Source organism: Trachurus japonicus, chromosome 17 (assembly GCF_045865225.1).
Source record: "Trachurus japonicus isolate A0001 chromosome 17, Traja_1.0".
Taxonomy (NCBI): domain Eukaryota; kingdom Metazoa; phylum Chordata; class Actinopteri; order Carangiformes; family Carangidae; genus Trachurus; species Trachurus japonicus.
The window spans coordinates 9,669,237-9,689,628 of NC_140923.1; the positions used below are offsets into that span (position 1 = coordinate 9,669,237).

The following is a 20,392-nucleotide window of genomic DNA, read 5'->3' on the forward strand; positions in this document are numbered from 1 at the left end:
GAAAGATACATTTTTCTCGAGGGCCAATAAAAATGAAGTTAAAAGTTGAAGAGTGGATCATTCATTGTGTCTGACGCTGGATATAACACTGACAGGTTTCATTGTTTTAATTGTTTGTTTGTTTGTTTTTTATCTCCGTAGCCTGTGTTTAGAGTTCTAATACAAATGTGACAGAGGCGACTCACCGTCATGGGACTGAAAATCCAGAGTCATACCTGAAGTTAACTTACAAACCTGCTTCATACTACAGGCCTCAGGTCAGAATAGTTCTTCTGGCTGTGGAAAAAAATACATCAGCCATCAACACTGGGATGACAGGTTTCATGGGTAATCCAAGTAGCTACTAGTTTCTGCCTAGTGGGATGGGTGAAGCTAATGAACATGTTACAAAATGACGTACTGTATTGCACATTATAAAGGCAGCAAAGAACAGTTTGTGTCACTTTGGAACAACTGAACACGATGAACAGACAAAAAGGGCAGAGACAAAATCAGATGAAGGATGGAGACAGAGGACAGTGGGCAAATAAAACAGAATATATTCTGGTGGTCGCAGGAAACGTGGTCGGTCTGGGTAACGTGTGGAGATTTCCTTATCTCTGCTACAAGAACGGTGGAGGTGATTCATACAAACTCTGTATTTAGTAGAGTAGTGTTTATTTTTTCAGATATTGGACTTAAAATGATGAACTGGAGATGGGAAACTAGAAGATATTGCGTAATCAATCTGTCATTCCCATTACAACATACATCTCTGTACTTCCAACAGGTGCTTTTCTGGTGCCATATGGTCTGTTAGCTGTGGTGTGTGGGATTCCTCTGTTCCTGCTGGAGACGTTCAATGGTCAGTACACCCAGGAGGGATTCATCACCTGCTGGAGGAAACTGTGTCCACTGGCACGAGGTGAGAAACCATTTTACACTTTTCACACCTTCTTATCGAATCAACTTCTGAAATTAAAGCTCTTGGAAACCTCTGCTCAAACAAATATTTGACGAGGAGCGGTGCGTGGCGCAGTGGTTAAAGCGGCCGCCCCATGTAGAGGCTACAGTCCTCAACGCAGGCGTCCCCGTTTAGAATCTCACTATGTGCTATCAAATAAAGGCAAAAAAAAAGCCAAAAAATATACTTAAAACAAAAAAGAATTTGACCTACTGTAGATCCAAATATTTTGGTTTTTATTTCTGTATAAGATGTAAACTTTGTTTTCTGTTTTGTAGGAATAGGATGTGGACAAACTGTGATGAAACTTTATGAATTCAGCTACATTATAATTGAAGTGTGGGCTCTCTTCTACCTGGTGTCTTCATTCAAGTCCCAGCTCCCCTGGGCCAACTGTGAAAACACCTGGAATTCAGGTAAATATACAACTAGAGAATTTATATTGAATTTCTATAAGACATCATATCATACTTCACTGATTATTTTTTCAAAAAAATATACAGAATGTTCTAAAATGTGATTTTTTACTTTGATAGGAACGTGTTATATTGTGTAAATACAGCTCAAAAATGTTAGATTGAATTTATTTTAATTTCCAGGTTGTAATGTGACAAAAGATTTCAGAAGGGTACGAAGACGTCACTGTATTGTATCCAGTAAACCACCTAAAATATGTGAATAAAACACTTAGAGAAATCTGATAAGAAATTAAGTTGCCTCTCAGTTGTCCAGTCTGTCAAAACATATCTCTGCACTGGCAAATTTGTAATTGTTTGTTAACACTGCACACCCAGACTGCACCATGTGTATCTTCTCCTTGTCTTGGTTGGTTCTTAAAGTCACTATAATGTGTTTGTCTCCTTTAATCAGTCAACTGTGTAGGTCTTCACAATCTGGATTCTTCTTCACCAAATGTGACTGGAAATCAGACCATGTTGACCAACACCACCTCTGCTGCCACTGAGTTCTGGGAGTGAGTCCAAATTCATTTATAATTAATTTTTATGGATTATTGACAACTCATAAAACTTTAATGACAACCTTAAATAAACAGTAATTAAATGGTTTAAAGAGGAGCACCAATTAGTCTGTGAAAATGGTTCTGTCATGCACAGACAGGTCTGATGGTGACGGTCTGATACCTACAGTATGTTCAGTTATTGTACCTCTTAAACTTGTCCTCCAATCAGACGGCGTGTCCTGGCCATGTCTGGAGGCATCGAGGAGCTGGGCAGTGTGAGGTGGGAGCTGGCCTTGTGTCTTCTGTTCTGCTGGGTGGTCACCTACTTCAGTATCTGGAAAAGTGTCAGATCCTCTGGAAAGGTGAAAATATTTCATATAAAATTTCTCACACATGCATTTCACAAGTATTATTTTTGTTGAATATCTAACCAGTTCTGTTTATGAGTCATGTGAAGGGTTAGGGTTCCCTTCACATGACTCATAAACTGTGTTTAATTGGGTTTGTTTTTCGGTGACTCTCCTTTCTATCTCTACTGTCTTATCATAATAAAAAGGGGGAAAAGCTTTTGAAAAAAAGAAAAGAAATTGTGTATTTTTCCCTAAAGGTAGCTTACTTCACAGCAACTTTCCCCTACGTGATGCTCCTGATTCTGCTGGTCAGAGGACTGACTCTACCTGGAGCATGGGACGGCATCAGATTTTACCTCAGTCCAGACTTGAGTCGACTGGCTGACATTGAGGTATTTCATTGCAATACAATTACAGTTGGAGTGGATGACTGATAATACATTAGTTACACAATGACCACAAGCACCACCCTTGCTAGACTCCTGTTTTTTTTTTTTTGGTCACATAACAGGTCTGGGTAGAGGCAGGATCTCAAATTTGCTTCTCCTTCAGCATTTCCTCAGGGACTCTCAATATTCTGGGCAGCTATAATAATCACAACAACAACTGTTACAAGTAAGTATAAACTGCAAAACAGAGTTACTTTTAAATGGTGTTTGTGTTATTTCTGGGAATTTCAGTATAAAATTATAGCTGCTGCGCAGCAATGGTCGGGGGACAGCGGACAAGCGTTAGACAAAGGTTTAAAATGCTGCGTTTTCACACGTATGTCTATGGGGGAATCGGTTTGTTTTCCCCCACGGCTCTGACCGGAAGTGACGTTTCCTTGGTTACCGACTCGGTGTATATGGTTGATCTGTTATGAATTTATTTTCAAAGTTTTGAAATTTAGATACATGCTGTAACACCACCATCACGACTATTGTCTTGTGTTACTAGTTGACAACATGTGGCATTTTGATATGTCATCATCATCACCCTTGCTGGGGCTTGAACCCACAACCTCTGGCACTAAGAACCAGCTCCGAACTCACTGAGCTAATTGTCTGAACTGAGCCCGGTGTGGCTTCTCAAATAGACTCAGGGAGTCACCGGGCAGGCAGCTGTTATCTAAACAAAAATCTGATAATACATAAATTGCATCTTGACAGCATAGAAATGTTGGTGATTTGTTTTTAATGATAAGTGTTTTGCATCATAAGAGAAAATCTGATGTTTAAAAATACCACTCTCACATTGACTGCAGTTGTTCCCATGAGAGCAGAATTTAAAATGTTCTCAAAAATTCAGTTTTTGAGATAAAATTCTGATATTTGCCAAACTTCATCAACCATGACTCCAGAATATTGTCAGTTTTTTTCAGGAAGATTGAAAATGTATTTTGCAAGAATTGGATGGTATATGTTTACAGTACTGTTTACAGTCAAACGTTTTCATGCACTGTAGGCTCAATTTTCGATAAATCAAAAATCTGTGCGGATTGATTGTGGAGGACTGTTTGAAGATGCACTCGGGCAAGTTTGGTGTCAATTGAGCAAAAATTGTGGGAGGAGATAGGTTTTATACGTTTTAGAGTTATTGAAAAAGACAGAGTGATGGACTTCATGATTTGTAATGAGTTGAAGTGGACAAAAGTTTCAGCAGTATTGAGGAGACATTTTGGTGACGTTTTAAAACTGTAGCCTGTACTGTTGCTTTGGTAGGAATTTTCAAAGTTTTTAAATTTAAACGCTTATTGTGCCGGGGGGGGGGGGGGGGGGGGGGCACATGTCTTGACTAAATCTGGTTAAAGGGATATTCCGGCGTAAGTTTAAGCCATGGTCCAACGCGCCGTAACACCGAGTTAGACCCCCCCTCGAGAGATGAAGTCTGCTAACCGCTAGCTTCTCCAGTTGTAGCAACTTTAGCAATGACCGCACCATAACAAACAGCGCAGTGTATGGATCCACTATCCACCGATCAAAAAGCCACTTACAGCCACAAATAATGCTCAGAACAGCACCAAACGTCATCAACAGTACAAACAGGGTCCCAGCCCATAATACAAGCATCAAACATCTGTTAGCTTAGCCTGGTTTCTATTGAAAAGAGACCAAAACAAGTCACCCACTCTCCTCCAGTTATACGCTATGCAGCAACTTTCCGTGTCTAGCACAGAGTCCAGGCACTGACAACACACACCGAGTCCGACTGGCAGCACAAACATCTGGTTTCAGCACAAACATCTGGTTTCAGCGGCCACCGACAGGCAGTGACCACCACACTGACCATTGATTCCCCCAGGTCCAGAACATAGACTCCACCAGCTCTCTCCCTCTGTCACTTTTAGCTTCCATTTCCAGCACATAGTCTCCACCGCAGCTGCCCCTCTTTCACTTTACTCCTCCATTTCCTTCAGCTTGTCTTCGGTAAACTCGGTCTCAAACTGATAGTAGCGCCCATCGAAATGAAACCAGTCATTGCTGTGTAGCCCGGGAATTAGAAGCACACAGGACACACTTACTGGGTGTGACAGTTGAAGTTCCTGTCACTATGCCTCCAATTGATCATGTGCCCTGGCTACTTGGCCAAAGGGATGTCCCTTTGGTTGACTGGCAAGCGCACATGACTCTTACCCGGTAGGTGTGGGTTCAATCCCCACCCAGGCCCTCTTCACCTTGCCACATGGGGTCCTTGTAGCCTTCTTATTTATTTCACATCAGTTGCAAAAAGGCTTATTTGACTGAATTTCTAAACTCAAAGTCATTCGTTCTCATCTGAGACTTAGAGAGAACCGAAACCAAAAGCATAAAAAGAAACAAAATAGCATAGGGGACAAAATACGGCAATGGGCTATGAAGGTCTACAGAAACAACAAAATACACACGTCATTAAAATCATGACACGGTCATATTAACTCGAAAATGTGCATTCAAAATATTACAACAGTCACTTACACGCCACGCAGCGTGGAACACGGGAGCTGGAGCTTCCTGAAGCTAGTCGTTAGCCCCGGTCGACGGCTGGCATGCTACCCTCTGAAATAAATCACCAATATCTCTAAATGAGACTATATTGTCACATTCTGTTACAGCGTCTCTTACAATGTGTGCGTATTTTACCTACCAATTGAACAGAACATTTGCATTTGAAATATGACATTTAAAAGAAAGAACAAAAGAAAACAAAAACACATTATGACACATTGGAATGCATTCACCCTTAAATGGAAAATTACACTTATTATTAATTTACCACCCGGCTACAGTTGTTCTCAAACTCCATAGACTCAGCCGTGTCCGTGATGTCTCCTTCACTAAATTACAGACAGTCTCTTCCGGCAACGAACGGCGTCCTGATCGCGCGTGTGACGTCGCGTCTAATCTCGCGCTTGTTTACGTAATTCTCTCCATTCATTTCCCTGTGAACACTCGATAATAACTTTTATAAACTGAGAGGCAAGATACATAGGAACTTTGGCTGCATTATATGGAGTAATACACACACATTCATCCTTGATCTGCGGGACTCTACTTCACTCGGTGATCGCCTCCACGCCAGCTGACTACCTGTACAAGCAGACATCACAGATAGGATATGGGGGAATCAAGTTTACAGAAGACAAGCTGAAGGAAATGGAGGAGTAAAGTGAAAGAGGGAGAGAGCTGGGGGCGTCTATGTGCTGGACCTGGGAGAATCAAGTGGTCAGTGTGGTCACTGCCTGTCGGTGGCCGCTGAAACCAGATGTTTGTGCTGAAACCAGATGATTGTGCTGAAACCAGATGATTGTGCTGAAACCAGCTGTCTGTGCTGAAACCAGATGATTGTGCTGAAACCAGATGATTGTGCTGAAACCAGATGTCTGTGCTGAAACCAGATGATTGTGCTGAAACCAGATGATTGTGCTGAAACCAGATGATTGTGCTGAAACCCCAGATGTCTGTGCTGAAACCAGATGATTGTGCTGAAACCAGATGATTGTGCTGAAACCAGATGATTGTGCTGAAACCCCAGATGATTGTGCTGAAACCAGATGATTGTGCTGAAACCCCAGATGATTGTGCTGAAACCAGATGATTGTGCTGAAACCCCAGATGTCTGTGCTGAAACCAGATGATTGTGCTGAAACCAGATGATTGTGCTGAAACCAGATGATTGTGCTGAAACCCCAGATGTCTGTGCTGAAACCAGATGATTGTGCTGAAACCAGATGATTGTGCTGAAACCAGATGTCTGTGCTGAAACCAGATGTTTGTGCTGAAACCAGATGTTTGTGCTGAAACCAGATGATTGTGCTGAAACCAGATGATTGTGCTGAAACCAGATGTCTGTGCTGAAACCAGATGTTTGTGCTGAAACCAGATGTTTGTGCTGAAACCAGCTGTCTGTGCTGAAACCAGATGATTGTGCTGAAACCCCAGATGTTTGTGCTGAAACCAGATGTCTGTGCTGAAACCAGATGTTTGTGCTGAAACCAGATGATTGTGCTGAAACCAGATGATTGTGCTGAAACCAGATGTTTGTGCTGAAACCAGATGTTTGTGCTGAAACCAGATGTTTGTGCTGAAACCCCAGATGTTTGTGCTGAAACCAGATGTTTGTGCTGAAACCCCAGATGTCTGTGCTGAAACCAGATGTTTGTGCTGAAACCAGATGATTGTGCTGAAACCAGATGTGCTGCCAGTCGACTTGTTTTCGTCTCTTTTCAATAGAAACCAGGCTAAGCTAACAGATGTTTGATGCCTCGTATTATGGGATGGGACCCTGTTTGTACTGTTGATGACATTTGGTGCTGTTCTGAGCATTATTTGTGGCTGTAAGTGGCTTTTTGATCGGTGGATAGTGGATCCGTATACTGCGCTGTTTGTTATGGTGCGGTTGTTGTTGTTGAAGTTGTTTATTTCAATCAATCAATCAATCAATCAATTTGTTTATTTCGGGCATGTCAATTTAAATCATCATCATCACACTTCATCATCAAATAATACAATACACATGGCCGAAAGGGAAAAGCGGGAGAAGCAAAAGCTTATCTAGTCCCGCCCCCATTACCCACAGAATAAGAATATTTGTCATACATACATATCTTTTTGCTTTTTTCTTCTTTTCTTATTATTATATATATATATATATACATACATACATACATATATATATATATATACATACATACACACACACTACATTTTGATGTAACATTCTTTTACTTATGACATTTTGACATAACATGTTACGGTAGTAGATAGTATACAGATCATAACATAATTTTTTTTTTTTTTTTTTTTTACATTTTGATATAACATACTTTTACTTATGACATTTGACATGACATGTTGGCAGCAGGCAGTATACAGAGCTGAAGTTTAGCTCTAGACAGTACATACAGATTACGTGTGTGTTTGCACATGTGTCCATATTTGTCCGTCATGAGTGAACAACAGTCTCATCTTGTAGCTTGGCATGTCACAAAGTCATAGAATGGTCCAATTGACAGAGAGCAAGTCCAGTGTACTGATTATTTGATGGTGTGGTGTGGAGTAAGAGCCCTTTTTTGCCATATTCTTTCAATCATCCATCTCCTCTGCAGCCTTTGCCGCGCTTAACTTGGCCATATCCTCCCGAGTTTTGGCCATGTCAGCTCGCGATATTGACACGAATTCACGAACTGCTGTGATGTCAGATCGTATCCCGACCACAGCACCTCGAGTAGTGGCGTTGTCCGCCCTCGCGTTGCTCTGCTCGGAGGCGATCTTCCTCATTTTCTGATATTGCATGAAAATACCGCATCCCAGGGTGAACATCCCGATTGTCATGAACGTGAATATGTACACGTCCTCGACATCCTCCACATCCAGTGCGGCAAGGCAGAGGACTCTCCACTTTTCCCATCCATCCAAGATGTAGCCGGAGATGAAGGTTCCGTCCGGGCATCTGGGTTCTCCAGAGCCCGCACGCCTGGTTGAGAACACTCTGTCAATGGCATTCAGTGACCAGCTCAGCAAATCCATCGTGGACCAGTTGATTGAACTCAGCTTATCGATTGACAGGGCTCAGTTGAGTTCTTCAGTACTCTGATCTCTCACAGTAGTGTCACAGCATGCATTAGCACCCCAATTTATCTGTACTTTGTTGATAGACATTATAACAACATCCTGCACAAACAGTCAGGCTTAGACCTTTGACATACAATTTTCTCTGGTTAAACGTATTGTTTGGGTACAAAATGTTTTTTGTTATGCTCCCATGCCGTCTCAGCACAGTGTCTGTTGACTCGTGTCTCTGACCTTTATCAGCCCTCCTGTGTTATTCTGTATCGGTTAATAGTTGAGTTGACATACTTTCTCTTGAAGACATTCAGTGTCTCTGAGTTTTTAACTTCATCTTCTAATGCATTCCACTGTTTGACACCTGTGATCGACAAGCAAAAGGATTTTAACGTAGTCCGAACCTTTCTTTGTCTGAGAATCTTGTTCCCTCTAAGATTGTGTCTCCCCTCTCTTTCTAGGAAAAGTATTTGCAGATTCATTGGGAGGCTTTTATTCGCGGCCTTGTACATCATTTGTATAGTGCGGTAATTTATCAAGTCATATAGTTTGAGTATTCTTGAATCCATGAATAATTGATTTGTGTGTGCCCTATAGTTGGCATAATGCAAGATTCTCAGAGCTCTTTTTTGAAGTATTAACAAGGGATGAGTGGAGCCTTTATATGTGTGACCCCACACCTCTGCACAGTATTGCAGGTGTGGAGCGACTAGTGCCCAATACAGCAGGTGAAGTGCTTTTTGATTTATTATTTTTTGTGCTTTCCAGAGTATGGACACACTCCTGGCTATCTTACTTTTTAGGTGTCTTATGTGTGGTTTCCAACTTAACATGTCATCAATAATTACTCCCAGTACTTTGTTCTCACTGACCCTTTCAATATTCACTCCATTTACTTGGATGTTAATACTCTTATTACAACCTTTTTTCCCATATAGCATGTATTTAGTTTTCCCTAGATTTAGTGATAATTTGTTTATATTGAACCACACATGAAGCTTAGCCATTTCCTGGTTTACTGTTTCCACAAGTTGGCTCAAGTCACCCCCAGAACAGAAGATATTAGTATCATCTGCGAATAATATTAATTTCAGAATGTTGGACACATTGCATATATCATTTATGTATAGTATGAATAGCTTCGGACCCAGAACTGACCCCTGTGGGACCCCACAGATTAAGTCCAGGCAAGTTGATGTGTTATCACCTATTTTCACATATTGGGATCTCTTGTGTAAGTAGCTCTTAACCCACTCCAGAACTATACCTCTAATGCCATATCTCTCCAGTTTAGCTATTAAAATATCGTGGTTAATGGTGTCAAATGCTTTTTTCAGGTCTATTTATAGTAGGATAAGCCCCTTGAGTTGTAACAACTCGTTTACGAGGGGGTCCTACACAAAAAACATCAAGACATAACACAACTCAGCACATGGTACTATGTTACTTAAAGCAGAAGTGAGTGATCCGGTCGTTTTCGCTAATGCTGCGTTCCAGGCTGGCTTTTGAAATCGGAAATTACAGCTTCAAGTCACAACTTACGACTTTGTAGCGTTCCAGGCAACCCACTCGTGTTTCTCCGACCTGTTTTACCGGTGAAAGTCACTATAACGGCCACTCGTAACTTCTGACCCGTGAACTCGTACCAGATCGAACTGGTACCACTTCACGGTCGGAAAAATACGAGTTTCCTTGAACGCACCATAACAGTCCTCGTCGCTACGTCACCACATTCACGGCGTCCCTTGGCTGCACACACAGCCCTGCATGCCGTTCTCTCTCCTCATTGGATATAAACTGTAGGATACGATAAATGTTTTCTCCTGGGCTCAGAGCAGAGCAGAGTGACTGACAGACCCGTGTTTCAGACCAAACACTCTATAGAAGTGATTGCTGTCGGAAGATACAACTATTTAAGACTTATATTAACACAAATATATCACTCACTTCTGCTTTAAGTCTTTTCTCTGGTTTGGCTTCTCTGGCTCTGAGCTGTTTGTGCCAGTTTTCACTTGAAGCTTATTATTATAAATGTCTACTGTATCAGAATCTGTGACCACTAGTTATCTGAGCTGACAGTCTGCTGTAGCTTGTAGAATATGTTTACATGTTATATCTCTATATGTATGTGTGTGTGTGTGTGTGTGTGTGTGTGTGTGTGTGTGTGTGTGTGTGTGTTTTAAAGTATTTTAGACTTTGTTCTTATTGGGAATGTGATTGTGTGACAAGTCGTTACTGTCTTTTGGTTTCTGGACGATTTATTTGGGTCATTTATTTGGGTCATTGCTAAAGTTGCTACAACTGGAGAAGCTAGTGGTTAGCAGACTTCATCTCTCGGGGGGGGGGGGGGGGGGTCTAACTCTGTGTTACGGTGCGTTGGACCATGGCTTAAATTTACGCCGGAATATCCCTTTAACATTTCTGTGAAGTTTTTTTCACTGATTATGCGTGGGAAGTAGGAAGAAGAACATTGAGGAAAACAATATATAAATGCAGCTAAAAATACTACAACATCAAATGGATAATCACCGAACGTCATACTAATATGAAGGTGGTTTGTGTCTCTGTGACCTCTAGAGACTGCTTTTGGCTCTGTCTCCTCAACAGTGGAACCAGTTTTCTTGCTGGATTTGTCGTCTTCTCTGTACTTGGGTTCATGGCTCACACACAAGGTGTTAGTGTTGATAATGTAGCTGACTCAGGTAAATACAAAAGTTTACAATCATGAGAAACCAAAGATCAGACTCGGGTCTAAATACAGAAAGTAAATAAATACTCTTTAAATATCTCTTTCTTGTTAACGTCTAATTCCCAGGTCCAGGTCTGGTCTTCATTGCCTACCCTCAGGCTACAGCTATGATGCCTTTTCCTCAGTTCTGGAGCGTCTGCTTTTTCCTGATGCTTATTTTCCTCAGTGTTGACACAAACGTATGTTGTTTTGATGTGTTACTGTACAATTAATAACTGGTCACATATAATCACAAATAGCCCTAAAACTTCTGCTCGTTTTATTTCTTTTCCAGTTTGTGATAGTTGAATCTTTTATCACATCAATAAGCGACTTGTTCCCGAAGCTCTTGCGTGCAGCAGGAAGATCTGAAATCTTTGTTCTCATCATTTGTTCGTTCTTCTTCTTCATACATCTGACCTTGGTTACAGAGGTGAACACATATTTTAACTGAAGCATCTTCAAACTCAATGTTTCTTAAACTATGTCTAATATTCAAATCCTGTCTCTTCCTGCTGTAGGGAGGGATGTACATCTTCCAGCTCATTGATTATTATGGTTGTACCAGAGCGGTTCAATATTGCATTACTTTATCTGAGTGTCTGGCTCTGGCCTGGGGTTTTGGTAAGTTAAAAATGTATTGTAAACCTAATATTCATGATATGCTATGAAAATGTTTTTGTTTCTGTCAAGTCATGAGGTTATGTTTTTCCCCTTTTATATCTGATATGTATGGTAAATATTGTTCAACATTACACTGTGTATGACAAAGACAGGTCAACTTCACTATCGAGGGGCTAAAAGAGAAAACTGACCATTCACTGCTTAAACTGAAAACACTCCTACCTGGTTCCATCATGGAGAAAGTTGTGGATTTCACCCAAAAGGCACAACTATCACAACACAACAAAAGCAAAGAGAGACAAACCAAGAAACTCCACAATTTACAATCTCGACATGTTGACAATAACACAGAAATACTCACATGGAGGCAAAAAACTGACTTTAAAGCACAGCAAGAAACACAAAACAGATGGGTTAAGAATTTGTCTGACAGAGAACTCACCCAACCTGAGAAAGAGGTCCTAGCCAAGGGCTTGAATTTTGCCATGACACCAAAAGAGCTACCTATAGTGGATTTGATTACAGCTACAGAATCTGCTATAAGGAAAAACAACTTAACCGGAACTGAGGCGGATCAGCTAAGGTTAAAAGTGTCAGCGACGGTGGCCGAGGCTAAGGTCCCCCCCTCTAACCTCACCTTTGAGGAGAGGAAAGCAGTGACGGCTTTGAGCAAAGACCAAAACATTACAATCCTCCCAGCAGACAAGGGTAGATGCACAGTTGTGCTCAATACAACTGACTACCAGGCTAAGATATCTACACTACTCAGCGACTCTAACACTTATGAAACTCTGAAACGAGACCCGACCAGTGGCTATAAAAAGAAGGTGATAGAATGTCTACAACAACTACAAAAAGAAGGGGTCATTGACAAAACACAATACTACCGGCTTTACCCCCAGGACTCAATCCCATTGCCTATATGGACTCCCCAAAACCCATAAAGAAGGGTCCCCGCTCAGGCCCATTGTCAGCAGCATAAACTCGGTCACTTACAACATAGCCAAACACATAGCTAATATCCTGACTCCTTTGGTGGGAAACACCCCACACCACATCCAAAACTCTATAGACTTTGTGGGTAAAGTCCAGGACATAAAAATGGAACCAGATGACACTATGGTATCCTACGATGTGACTTCTCTTTTTACCTGTATTCCAACTATGGAGGCTTCGGCCACAGTAAGAGAACGACTCACACAAGGTAACTCCCTGCAAAACCGAACAAAACTCAAACCCGAACATATTTGCCAGCTTCTGGATTTGTGCCCGAACACCACATATTTCCAGTTCAACGGCAAATTTTACAGACAAAAACACGGCTGTGCCATGGGTTCACCAGTATCCCCTATTGTGGCAAATCTGTACATGGAGGAGGTAGAGAACAAGGCTTTGAACTCCTTTGAAGGAACAACACCGAGCCACTGGTTCAGGTATGTGGACGACACATGGGTTAAAATCAAAACCAAAGAGGTGCAAGCTTTTACCGATCACATTAACTCAGTGGACAAAAACATCAAATTCACCAGAGAGGATGTCAAGGACAATAGTCTGCCTTTCTTAGATTGTGACGTCCATATGAAAAAGGACAGGAGCCTCCACATTGGGGTATACAGAAAACCCACACATACAGACCAATATCTACTTTTCGACTCTCACCACCCTCTGGAACATAAGCTTGGTGTAATCAGAACTTTGCAACACAGAGCTGATAACGTGCCCACCAGCTCACAGGCCCAAGGGGCAGAACACAAGCACCTGAGAGGCGCCCTCACAACTTGTGGTTACCCTAGCTGGACCTTTGTGAAAACTGCAGCTGCTTCCAGAAAGAAAACCAGCAAAGTGGTTGAGAAAGAAAGACAAAACAAGAGAAACAACATAGTCATTCCATATGTGTCTGGAGTATCAGAAAAACTCAGAAGGATCTTTAACAAACACCGTATCCCTGTGTATTTCAAACCCAGCAACACACTCAGACAGAGACTGGTACATCCCAAGGACAGAACACCACACACCCACAAAAGCAATCTGGTGTATGCAGTCCAATGCAACGAGGAATGCAAAGACCTCTACATTGGAGAAACAAAACAACCACTGCATAAACGCATGGCCCAACACAGGAGAGCAAACTCCTCAGGCCTGGACTCTGCTGTCCATTTACATCTCAAGGAGAAAGCCCACTCCTTTGAGGACAACAATGTCCAAATCCTAGACAGAGAGGACAGATGGTTTGAAAGAGGAGTTAAAGAAGCTATTTTTGTAAAAGTAGAGAAACCATCCCTCAACAGGGGAGGTGGCCTCAGACACCACCTATCTCCAATTTACAATGCTGCCCTTTCATCCCTTCACAGGAGATTCAACAATCTAGCCTCAAAGAACAACCACTGTTCACAAGTGGCAAGTGGCTCCAACGACTGTCGTTATAACAACATAGGGCACTAACGAAGTCCAAACCAACTTTCCATCAAAGGCAGTCATTTAAACGACTGTCGTTGGCACTTGGAGCACAAAGGGAACCAGTGACATCATCAGCCTTGTGAACGCCCACACAAGAGGTTAAATAGTGAGTCTCCACACCAGATAGTTGGACCAGTCCCAGCCTGGTCAGATGCTACATGAACTGATGAAGGTGAAACGTCTTCCTAGACAAATAACTAAGTCCAGTTGCTTTCCATTTAACCTCCTTTGAAATGTGTATGACAAAAATACAATTTTTTTTGTCTCCCAGCTCAACCACAGTCTTATTTCAGCAGCAGAACTCCAGTATTTAAAATGTCTAACAATGTTTTAGGTGCTGACCGTGTTATTAAGAGCATTGAGGACATGACAGGACACAGACCATCTGTTTTCTTCAAACTGTGCTGGAAATACATCATTCCTCTACTGTCACTGGTGAGTCAAGTAAGGTTTAGGGTTAAAGCAGAAGTAAGGTGAATGTTTGTGTTAATATAAGTCTTAAATAGTTCCATCTTCCGACAGCAATCACTTCTATAGAGTGTTTGGTCTGAAACACGGGTCTGTCAGTCACTCTGCTCTGCTCTGAGCCCAGGAGAAAACTTTCCTTGTATCCTACAACCTTTATCCAATGAGGAGAGAGAACAGCATAAAGGGGCAGTCCTCTCTGTGTGTGCAGCCAAGGGATGCGCGTGAATGTGGTGACGTAGGGACGAGGGCGGGGACTGCTAACTCCATCGGCTGACAAGAAGTTAGCCAAAACCACCGGATCGCTTACTTCTGCTTTAAGAGAATCAAGAGAAACTGACCTATTGATAGCTTTCAGTGACGTCACTTCCCAGGGACCTGGCGGTCAAAAGCAACATTCCAAAGTGGCCCCACAATGGACTTTCTATGGACAAACAACCAAGTAATGACTTAAATCATCTGCCAGCAGCCGAGAAAGAAAGATATAAAAACAGCTTTGAAGTTTTGGGCACTTGTGACCCATATTCAACACCAGCTGCTGTATACGAACTGTTTAAAATGACCAGTTCCCTGCCGAAGCTCCAGTTGGGCGATGTTTACATTTACCTGGTGGAGAATCCATCATCCTCCACCGCTTGCAACCAATATTTCCGGTGTTATGGCTCAACTGGTGTCTGATTAAAAGCCCCATTTTGTAATTTTTTGATCTTAAAATAATGTTTCTGAACTCGTTGAAGTGGTAGAAATGTACCTGTAACTTCCCTGTGTGGGAACACCGTCCTGGTACCGCAGCTCCGCTGAGCTCCACAGTCTGAGCTCCAGCCCACTGAGCCCAGGCTCCCTGCTCCTCTCACCCACAAACCAGAGCCCTTAGCTGGGCTGCACGGTGACCAGCTGCCCCCCCTTTACCCCCCGGAGCTTTGCTACGCACCGCTACCGACGGCAACGATGACGGCGGTCCGATAGCAGCGGGACCGGCGGCGGCGGCGATGGTAACCCGGTGGGACCGCCCGCCACCGGACACGGCAACAGCACCGCCCGCGGCGGCAGCGACACGGTAACGGGGGTCGGGACCGACCGCGGCGCGGCGAGGACGATGTTGTTATTGTATTTTCATAGTGTTAGTGTTTTCCATTAGTTGGTAACTTTAACATGACAGGCTTTGTCATACTGTGCAGTGTTGTGCAGAGTCAGAGTAGTGTGGCGCTGACTGACTGTAGATTGCCTGAACAGGTTCATTCACAGAAGCATATTGGCTGCAGTAACATGTGAACTGCGGCTTGATTTGTGAATTTGTGACAAATCTGCGGACGGAAGTGCAGCACAGCTGTTGTTCGGTACGGTAACCAGTTAAATCAGACACCAGTTGGGCCATAACACCGGTATTTTTGAAGCAGCAGGGAGCAGTGTGTGTTTTTCTGCCTTGTCCTAAGCCGCGGACAGCGGGGAAGTGGATTGTTTTGACCGCCAGGGGGGCGTTCCATACGGGCCGTGACGTCACATGAAAGCTACACTGTTAGATTTTTCGCTGTGAATTTACAATAAATTATTGGATAAATTTTGCATGACTTTCACAATAAGGTTACTGTGAAATATGCTCACAGCAATTTACTGTAATTTCATATCTGTGATATTACAATGCATTGTTGTAAAAGCACAACTGTATACTGTAACTTTACAGCTTCAATGACAAAGCAATTACTGTGATATTACAGTACATTACTGGGGAATTACAACCTTTTGCTGTACATCATTACAACAAGGCCCTGTACTTTTACAGTGTGTACTGTAAATGTAATGCACAAGTTCATAGTAATTTATTGTGAATTTACAATGTATACTGTGGAAGTCATATAAGTAATGCAGACAAAGTTTCAATTTACTGTTAGCCCAATGGCATATTTATTTACAAATAAAACATACATACATACAGTAAATACCAAGATATTCAAGAATTCAAAAAATTCAACAGTTATAAACTTTCCAAAGCCATCTTAAAGGGATAGTTTACCCAAAATTGAAATTTCACTCATTATCTCCTCCCCCTCGTGTGGACTAAGGGCTGGGAGAAGTTTCAGAGTCCTTCGTGTCTTCTCTGAGTTACAGGGGGTCTCGGCGTAGCAGTGCATGTCCATATGACGGTTGCAAATGGATACCACTTTTCTTCGTAACAAAAAGACATACCAAAAAACATCCAAATACCTCCATGCTGCTCGTATGTAATGTCCGTCTTGTATTGAAGCCCCGAAATGCGAAATTGTCCCCCAAAAAATTAAATAAGTCTATTCTTCAAGCTTGTTTGTAGCGGAAGCTCCTCTTCCTGGTCCATCAAATTTGGGCGAACCAGGATCTGTCCTCTTCCCAGTTCGTCCAAATTTGACGAACCGGGAAGAGGAGCTTCTAAAAGCTTCCGCTGCAAAACAAGCTTGAAGAATAGACTTGTTTAAGTTTTTTCAGGACAATTTCACATTTTGGGGCTTCAATACAAAATGGACATTACATACCAGCAGCATGGAGGTATTTGGATGTTTTTTGGTGTGTCTTTTTGTTACGAAGACAGTTGGTATCCATTTGAAACCGTCATATGGATATGCACTGCTACGCTGAGACCCCCTGTAACTCAGAGAAGCCACGGAGGACTCTGAAACTTCTCCCAGCCCTTAGTCCACATGAGGGTGAGTAGATAATGAGTGAAATTTCAATTTTGGGTGAACTATCCCTTTAAAATACAGAGAAATTGTACAGAAACGTGGAATTCACTACCTAGCTGTGTCACAATAACAGTAAGAGGATAGGAATGAGGCCTACATGGCAAGATACGAGAAGGGAGAGAGCAATGAAGGGATGTCAGAAAGGGGTAGTTTCCTCAAAAGGGTGCTCACATAAGGGTTCATTGTTGTCCACTTCTTGGTCTTTGGTCCACTTCTTCCTCGATGTCCAAGAAGCACCTGTTAACAAGCAAACATAGTTTCAGTTTTAAATAGACTTGTATTGCAGGCAGCATTTGTCAAGGCATTTTCCCATATCACACCCTAATAGACTTATAATCCAAACTTGTTGGATCTCCTTTGATCATTTGGAAAAACTAACCACATATTGGGATCTAAACGGTTACTTGCATGAAAAACATCAAGATTGCTGATCACTGAATTAGAAATCTATACTATAATATGAATTACAAGATCAAATCTGATCTTTATACAATACCTTTAGTGACTGTCCAGCGACAGGATACTCAAGGTTGAAGATGCAATAGCTGCTGAAGAAAGCAGGGTGGGCCCATCACATGTCCCTCGATGGATATCAGCCATCCAGAGGGCTTCATCATGTCACCTGAAATGAACCGATAAAACATCATGTGTTATGAGCACTTTCAAATATAAAGTGCTCCACAAATGTTCATTGTGGCCATGTAAATTCCTAGAATCAAAACAAAATACTGAGTTAGAAATGTCAATAAAAGATCCAAGAAACATTACCTTGAATGATCAAGCAGGCGGTGGTGGGGAGTTCTGCAGTATTGACGTCCACAGCAGTGGCACAGGGCTGTAACATAGTAACACACGATAGCAGAGATTTAATGTAGAATAAATATTGTTCATTGGTCAGAGGTTAATCATACAAGGTAATAAATTGCGTTAATCACTCATTTTGCATTTTAAATATTTGAATAAAAAATCTTACACTTCATCTTCAAGCATCAAATTCTCCTTTGGCTCTTTGAAGTAGGACATTAGGAGCAGCAGGATGCAGGCAGACTTGTCAGGGTCTGGATCACAGCAGGCCAGAACATCGCGGATCTGGGTGACATCGATGTCCGTCAGTAGGGCTGTGGTGGTAGAAAATTGACATGACCAAGTATAGAGGGGAAAATAAAAAACGTAAAATTAATTTCACACATATCAGAAAATTATTATGAAGTTGTTTTTAAATGTTATAGCTGTTCTTTAAGGTATATGTGATCAATACGGCCGAGGGGTCCCACTTTCATTAAAAAAAGCCCAAACCCAACTATATCTGACCAAATGTTGAGTCATCATCCTTTATAATCTTATCATATGAACACTTTGGTTCAGTAAAAGCATAATGTACAGTACATTATTTACGTATTCAAATTAAAATAGTAAGAGGCTGCATTTGTCTGGTCCAGGCTGTAACGTTAGTAAATAGCAAAGCTAATGTGAAAAGACAGCTATCACTATTAGCAAATGCAGTGAGAGAACGTTCGACAATTTCGGGCACTTGCTAAAAAAATATAAACTGTGTCATGCGATAAACGTTCATTTGAAAGTCAATATTATTATCATATTTAAAATGACATGGGTGTAATGCATGCAGCTCACCTTCTCCATTCAGTCCAGAAGAGAAAGGGAAAATGGCATCTTCAGGTTCAGTTGGTTCAGTGCCGTTATGTCATGTGACCAGGGAATATTTGAAAATACAATATTTCACTGTAATAATACGGTTGAATGCTGTAAAATCCTTGCATTTTTTACTGTGTTGCTGTGATATTACAGACATTGTTGTGATATAACAGGAGGTTTTTGATTGCAGTATTCAACTGTAAAATAACAGTTAAATGCTGTAAAATCAAAGGATACTGTATTTTTTACAGGTATTCATTGGGATATTACAGGGGAACTTAATTACAACAAGTTACTGTAAAATAATACTGTTAATTATTGTGAAATCCTGGTAATTTCTAACAGTGTATCAATTGGTGGCACTAAAGGATTGTAGTATCTAATAGCATCTCCCAGCAACGTCTGTACAAAATAAATTTTTAGACAAGACTTTTACACTTAAGACTATCGAAAATCAAAGTTTTTAGGTTAAACTTTCAATCCTGATTTTCTCCTTTTAAACCTCCACAGATTTCCTTCATCCTGTACCTGGTTGGCTACACACACCTCAAGGTTAACAACTACACTTACCCTGACTGGGCCTATGCACTGGGATGGACCATGACTCTGTCCTCTGTCCTCATGGTGCCACTGTGGGCAGCTGGACAGATGTTTTTGACACCAGGAACCTTCACACAGGTCTTCACACATGTTTCTGAGCCAAATATGTTCCATTTGAGTGTCATAATAGTTACAAAAAATGATGTTTAAGCACACTAACTCACCTTGTTCATGTCTGTGTTTCAGCGTTTGTATGTTCTTTGTCGTCCTGCTGAAGATCCAGCCTGGCAGAGAAAAGAAACAGGAGAGGAGGGGACGACTGTTGAGCTGAGGACGTCTGCAGTAACAGCTTAATAATAACTGAAAAGTCACATTAACTACACTCTTCAATCATTAGCTATAGGGTTAGGATTAGCTATGAACAACTCAAAATGCTGCTTACCTAAAATTTCTGTAGCGGTTTTCCTGAACCTGCAGAGTTGCCTCAGTTGTCTAGTACTCATTTGTACTTTCTTTTGTCACAGTCTTTTTCCTCCATGTTCTCAGCTGTTTCAGTCACTTACCACTCTTCAGCTCTGACCATTTTGTATGTGTACATCTACAGTAAATGTAGGGCCAAAAGAAGAAAAATAAAAATATGTTTTATTATAATTACAGCAAGTTTGTATGTTTTGAATTACACATTTTCTAGCTGAGAAAAAGATGCCAAAGGGGAGACTAGATAAGATTGATCAGATATACACTGTTATTTAGAAGACAGTATTGTGTATTCATCAATTTATGCATTTTATTGTATCTTATTAAGACTGCATGCAGTTTTGTTTCTCTTGGCTGAAAGATACATTTTACTCGTGGGTCAATAAAAATGAAGTTAAAAGTTGAAGAGTGGATCTTTCATTTTCTCTCACATTGGATACAAACATAAAGAGCCATAACA

The 20,392-nt window shown here is 41.5% G+C and overlaps 2 protein-coding genes and 1 long non-coding RNA gene across 3 annotated transcripts; all 3 read left to right on the top strand.

Annotated features, from left to right (window-relative positions):
- The first annotated feature begins 1,261 nt into the window (after positions 1–1,261).
- LOC146970097 (uncharacterized) lies at positions 1,262–2,615 on the top strand. The gene is made up of 3 exons (XR_015038027.1): positions 1,262–1,359; positions 2,134–2,266; positions 2,512–2,615. It is a non-coding gene; the product is annotated as an uncharacterized LOC146970097 (long non-coding RNA).
- A 91-nt stretch (positions 2,616–2,706) lies between these two features.
- Positions 2,707–11,631, top strand: LOC146970098 (sodium- and chloride-dependent GABA transporter 3-like). The gene is made up of 5 exons (XM_085804609.1): positions 2,707–2,727; positions 2,766–2,869; positions 10,855–10,979; positions 11,093–11,205; positions 11,301–11,631. Exons 1-5 carry the CDS (start codon positions 2,707–2,709, stop codon positions 11,457–11,459), a joined length of 522 nt encoding a protein of 173 aa, XP_085660735.1. The 3' UTR covers positions 11,460–11,631.
- On the top strand, positions 11,531–19,809 carry LOC146970099 (sodium- and chloride-dependent GABA transporter 3-like). The gene is made up of 4 exons (XM_085804276.1): positions 11,531–11,629; positions 14,421–14,521; positions 19,426–19,593; positions 19,702–19,809. The coding sequence occupies exons 1-4, from the start codon at positions 11,533–11,535 to the stop codon at positions 19,807–19,809; spliced, it is 474 nt and encodes a 157-aa protein (XP_085660402.1). The 5' UTR covers positions 11,531–11,532.
- Positions 19,810–20,392: the final 583 nt, after the last annotated feature.